Source organism: Lathyrus oleraceus, chromosome 5 (genome assembly GCF_024323335.1).
Source record: "Lathyrus oleraceus cultivar Zhongwan6 chromosome 5, CAAS_Psat_ZW6_1.0, whole genome shotgun sequence".
Taxonomy (NCBI): Eukaryota; Viridiplantae; Streptophyta; class Magnoliopsida; order Fabales; family Fabaceae; genus Lathyrus; species Lathyrus oleraceus.
In genome coordinates, this window is record NC_066583.1 from 206,547,691 (window position 1) to 206,554,087 (window position 6,397).

General features: G+C 39.0%; 1 protein-coding gene across 1 annotated transcript; it reads right to left on the reverse strand.

The window, feature by feature from the left end:
* Positions 1-4,184: 4,184 nt before the first annotated feature.
* LOC127079740 (uncharacterized) lies at positions 4,185-5,978 on the reverse strand. Its single transcript, XM_051020114.1, has 4 exons — positions 5,367-5,978; positions 4,970-5,279; positions 4,844-4,924; positions 4,185-4,774 (listed from the first exon to the last, which is right to left on the reverse strand). The coding sequence occupies exons 1-4, from the start codon at positions 5,976-5,978 to the stop codon at positions 4,185-4,187; spliced, it is 1,593 nt and encodes a 530-aa protein (XP_050876071.1).
* Positions 5,979-6,397: the final 419 nt, after the last annotated feature.

Genomic DNA, 6,397 nt, shown 5'->3' on the forward strand with positions numbered 1-6,397 from the left:
CAAAAAGTTGTTGAAGATGGTAGTTCTGATCAGTGGGGCCGGATGGTAGAGGTCACCGAGAACAAGAATCGTGCTGGTTTGGGTTTTCAGCAAGGGTCGTCAGTTGAAGATGTGCAACCTAGTTTCCTTAGCAGAGGGTTCATCCATGGTAATGAACAACACTCAGCTGCAGCAATCCAGGATGATGAAGATGAAGACTGTACCACTTTTGTGACACATGGAAAAGCTCGAACAATTGGATCGGTGTCGATATTCCTGTTATTGTACATCGCTCTAAGTAATTGCTTTAATGTTTTTGAAAATCCTTCTCCTATGCCTAAGGGAGAAGTGAACATTGTTTGGCATCTTTCAAATTGATCATTAATAAAATGCAATTCTATTCATCCACATCTATGATGTTTTATTTTACTTTTTTTGCTTTTCTGAAAAATGGTATTCACAAAAAAAACATAAATAAATAAATAATAATTGTCCATCTGCATAATATTTGGTCACAATTCACTTCTTTAAAATCAAAATATCAAATCATTATGCAGGTTGGTTTCTAAACCCAATGAATACAATGATCCTACTCCTTCTCTAAACTTTGAATTCCATGTGTTTTAGGCTGAGGAAGAAAATGATGAAGAAGTGTCTGATGAATTGTCTTGTCTACTTGAGCACGAGGAAAAAGCCATTCAACCGTTTAAAGAGCAGATTGAGTTGGTCAACTTGGGTTCCGAAGATGATGTGAAGGAAGTCAAGATTGGGTCTCGATTGTGTCCAAAGGTTAAGAAGGGGTTGATTGATCTTCTTCGAGAGTATTCAGATGTGTTTGTTTGGTCCTATCAAGACATGCATGGTTTGGATTCTGAGATTGTCGAGCATAGATTACTGTCGAAGCCAGAATGCCCACCAGTCAAGCAGAAGTTGAGGAGAACTCATCCTGATATGGCAGTGAAGATCAAAGAAGAAGTGCAAAAGTAGATCGATGTCGGTTTCCTTATTACTGCTGAGTATCTGCAATGGGTGGCCAATAGTGTGCTTGTTCCTAAGAAGGATGGAAAAGTCCGTATTTGTGTTGATTATAAAGATTATAACAAAGCCAGTCCGAAAGATGATTTCCCTCTGCCACACATTGATATGTTGGTAAATAATACAGCTAAACTCAATGTCTTTTCATTTATGGAAGGATTTTCCGGTTATAATCAGATTAAAATGGCACCCGAGGATATGGAGAAGACCACATTCATTACACCCTAGGGAACATTATGTTATAGAGTGATGCCTTTTGGTCTGAAGAATGCTGGTGCAACTTACCAGAGAGCAATGACCACTCTTTTTCATGATATGATGCACAAAGAGATCGAAGTCTATGTGGATGATATGATTTCTAAATCCAGTGATAAAGAAGAACATGTTGAGCATTTATTGAAGTTGTTCCAACGTTTGAGGAAGTACAAACTCCGCTTGAATCCCAAAAAGTGTACTTTTGGTGTTCGTTCTGGTAAGTTGTTGGGCTTTATTGTCAATGAGAAGGGTATTGAAGTTGATCCTACCAAGGTCAAAGTAATACAAGAGATGCCTATGCCCAAAACTGAGAAGCAAGTCAGAGGTTTTCTCGGCCGCTTGAATTATATCTCCATATTCATTTCACACATGTATGCCACGTGTGCACCTATATTCAAGCTTCTTCGAAAAGATCAGTATTGTGATAGGACCGAAGACAACCAGAAAGCTTTTGACAGTATCAAAGAGTATCTGCTTGTGCCTCCAATTTTATGTCCTCCTTTTGAAGGAAGACCTTTGATCATGTATTTAACTGTGCTTGATGAGAGTATGCGTTGTGTTCTTGGTCAGCAAGACGGATCTGGGAAGAAAGAGTATGCGATTTACTACCTCAGTAAAACGTTCACCGACTGTGAGACTCGGTATTCTATGCTTGAAATAACTTGTTGTGCATTGGCTTGGGTTGCTAAGCGTCTGCATCAATATATGTGGAATCATACCACTTGGTTGATATCCAAAATGGATCCAATCAAGTATATTTTTTAGAAGCCTGCTTTAATCGGGAGGATTTCCCATTGGTAGATGTTATTATCAGAGTATGATATTGAATACCGATCTCAAAAAGCAACTAAGGGTAGTGTCTTGGCTGACCATTTGGCTCACCAACCTATTGAAGATTATCAGTCAATGCAGTATGATTTTCCTGATGAAGAAATCTTGTACTTGAAGATGAAAGATTATGATGAACCATTTCTTGAAGAAGGGCCAGAATGTGGTTCCCGTTGGGGCATGGGATTTGATGGAGTTGTTAATCAGTATGGTAATGGCTTTGGGGGAGTGATTATTACTCCTCAAGGCACGCATTTTCTGTTTACATCTAGATTGACTTTCAGGCGTACAAATAATATGGATGAGTATGAAGCTTGCATTATGGGGCTTGAAGAGGCCATTGATCTCAGAATCAAGTATTTGGATGTCTATGGAGATTCAGCTTTAGTCGTGAATCAGATCAAAGGTGAATGGGAAATGAGTCAACCCAGTTTGATACCATATAGAGATTATGCGAGGAGGATTTCAACTTTCTTTACAACAGTTGAGTTTCATCATATCCCTTGAGATAAAAGCCGGATGGCAGATGCTTTGGAAACGTTGGCTTCATTGATCATGGTGAAGTATTGGAATGAAGTTCCTAATCTGACTTGAAATTCTGGTATCAGATATGAGATGTTGAAGGTAATGTCACGACACTAATATCTGAACAATAAGTGAAATATAAACAGGATAAAAATAGAGAAACAATTGAAACAGCAACACAAGCAATTGTTAACCCAGTTCAGTGCAAACACACCTACGTCTGGGGGCTACCAAGCCAGGAAGGAAAACCACTAAACAGAATTAGTTCAAAGACTCTCAGTAAACAACTTCAAGTTACAGTCTTTTCACCTAATCTCTACCCGTGTGACTTCTATCTAAGAACTCTTAGATCTGAGACCCTACTCATTCCCCCTCAATCACAGCAGTGATACTAAAACAAATGATTCACAGAAAGAAGACACACTTCAAGGACACATACTTGATCTTGATTAAAATCTCCAATCAAGTAAAAAAATACACTCGTACTTCAAAGCTTAGAGTGGAAAAATTACAAATCAAAACTCAGTCCAATTCACACATCAACAAGATCAATTAATGGATCACAAATCACAAACGTACATTATGCTAAAACCCCAATACTCACTCACTTCAACGTTTGTATTTTCTTCTGTATCCAATTACACAAGGTTACATGGTCTTTAAATAGAAGCTTTCTGAATGGGCCTGGGCAGCATGTAACCCTAATCCTATCTAACGTGTATTCCCTAGGAATTAGTAACAAATCATTCCTCTTTGGGAAACATAATATTTTGGCTTTAATTACTCCTTTAATAGCGCGTGAAATCTCCACATAAGCACATAAATACTTTCATGAAAAGCGTAATAACAAAACACATAACATTCAGACTGAATGTTCTGTATGCACATGTATTAACATCGGGTCTGACATCTTGAACACATCCTGCACAACCATATTAAACATCCTGCAGGAAGTTGATATCACATGTCAAGACAATAGGTGTGACATCTTGTGATAACACTAAGTTTTACCAAAATTGATGCCAATACATAGAACCAACAAACTCCCGCTTTGGAAAATTTTGGCTAAAACAAATAACAGATCATACGATCACAAGAAATCAAGCAAAGTATCAGTTCAGTAGCAGAAGTAAACATACACACATTACTAGCAACAATAACAACTAGTAAATACATAAGCGCTTGTACTCAGAACACACCATCTCCCTTTCAGCTAGACCACAACAAGCAGCAACCTGCTTCACACAGACAGAAGACTCAGACAGAGAATCCTCCCCCGGTGCCAAAACCAAAACACACCAGAAAAGTTCTCCAAACATCATCTATAGCCATCGCTACTTCTCCCCCTTTTTAGCCAAAAAAGACCAAAGAGACAAAATAAATGTCTATTTAGTCATTAACCGAAATATCAAAAGTTAAAGGGTTACAAAACCAAGTACATAACCAGTTGTAAGCAAGCTGAGATACAAACCAACAAAATAGCAAAACAGAATTGCCAAAAATAAGAAAATCCACCACAGCAAAAAAAACCATCATATTAATAGGGAGCAAAGTCAAATGAGCTACTCAGTAGAGCTTGAGCTTGCAGCTTCCTCAGCATAATTTCCACTTGTATCATCATGGTTAGAATACCTCTCACTAGAGGTGTGGGCTCCAGCTCCTTCTTCATGGCTGACATTTGCATGATCAATATTTTCACCTTCAGCCTGCTCCAAGATTGCAATCAAGGCTTCCAACGATTGTTTTCTAGCTGTGGCTATCCTTATCCCTTCACCTAGCTCTTTGCATGTCTCCTTAAGCTCAACAATAGTTCCAACTTTTGAGGTTGGCCTTTTCATGGTTGATGTCATGACAATCTCCTCGACATGACTGCCTTCAAATAGTTTATAGTGCACAGACAGAGCAGGTTTTTTACTACTAGGTAAGTCACTAGAGCATAGAATACCAGGGTGTTGATTCAAGATAATTCCACAGATCATTGAGGGAAAGGCAATTAGGAGTTTAATTGCATTAGAAGATGCATGCTTGATGATTTCTTCAAACATAAATCTACCATAGTCAAATTTCAGTTTGGTTCCAACAACAAAAATAAACCTCCCAAGGGTATTAGCAATAGTGGAAATATGGTTGGTAGGGACCCAATTTGCAGCTCCTATTTTATGCAAGGTAGCATACTTGACAGTCAACTTCCCAGCAGGAAGATGCTTTTTAACAGGCTAACCTTTCACCTGCCTAACTATAATTTCTCTACAGACCTCATTGTCTGTAACTTCTAATTCAACTGCACCCTCAATTTTTCTTTCTAGAAAATTATTAATAACAGTAGGAGAGAATGTTATACACTTACCCCTCACAAACACCTTGCAGAACTCCTTGATGTTCTTATCAGTAATATCCTCAGGAATGTTGACAATGAATTCCTTAACTAAACCCTCATAGCATTGAGAGAACCCAGCCACAGTCTTAAACAACCCAACAGCCTTTATCAGGTCCATGACCTCCTTGACATCAGCAGCATCTTTTCCCAACTCCCTTTCCACAGCCACCCTTCTTTGAATGACAAATTTCCACTTGGCAGCTCCATCCTCAAGATGGAAAGAGATGTTATCCAAATGAACAACAGGAACTTTAACAGGAGACTTCCTAGCAGTGGTTTTCTTCACAAGCGAGATGTCAGGGACATCTTCCTCAACATCCTCTTCAGACTTAGAATCATCTCTGACCTTCCTCTTCTTTACTTCAACCTTGCTCCAAGATTTGGAGGGACCAATACCAGTATTCTTCTTAGCTTTTCTAGCTGACATATGTTCAGCCACAGATCTTCCTTTGCGAGTCTTCATGCATTTAGCCACACATGGCTTTAGGTGATGAAGTAAGCTTTCCTGTTGATCATCAGAGCTACCATCCTCTAGATCAATCACATCATGCTTCTCAGAGTGGGAAGCATTGGCAGTTTTAGATGCCACAGATTTTCCTTTTTCAGACACGGTTTTCCCTAGAGAGCACAACCCTTCAGCAACCAAGTCCTTCTCAGAACTGGAGGAATCGTCATCCTTACCACTATGTTGTTCAAGCTCAAGAGAGGGGTACATTTGAGAAAGGGTAGTAGAAACTCGCTTCATAGAGTGTCCTTCATTAAGGATTCTAGTGACCAGGTTTCTTATAACACGATCAGTGTGGTATATATCTTCCTTAGAATTAGTGGCAGGAGTTGAACCAGAGGGAATACTAGAGGAGTTACCTTGGTTAGAACATGCAGAAGCTAAAGCATCAATGGGTTGGTTCAAATCAATGGCCTCGCAGGGAATAACAGAGAGAGGAACAACATCCAGAATCTCATCATCGAGAATGCCCATGGGAGGAGCACTAACCTTTTAAGCAGACTTAGTATTTTTAGAAGCAGATGTGTCTTGATGTTGTGACATTTTGGAGTTTTTCTGGAAAAAATACAGTTTCCCTAGCAGAGGTTTATGAAGAAGTAGCAGGAAGATGGAAAAGTTGGAGTAGCTAGTGGGGTTATGGGGGTAGCGTGTGAAGACGAAATAGATAGTATTTCCAAAACAAGGTGGTGATTTACCATAATGGGGGCGCTTTATTTTAGCCACATAGACACTAATTTTCTTACTTTTTCCACTCCATATTAATTGCTACACGTCTTCATAAATGCAAATCCCTAATTTTCCTCTCAGGAGTTCAAACTGATTTGCATCCAAATCCTTTGTAAAAATATCAGCTAACTGTATCTCAGTAGCAACATGCGCTAAGACTACAATCT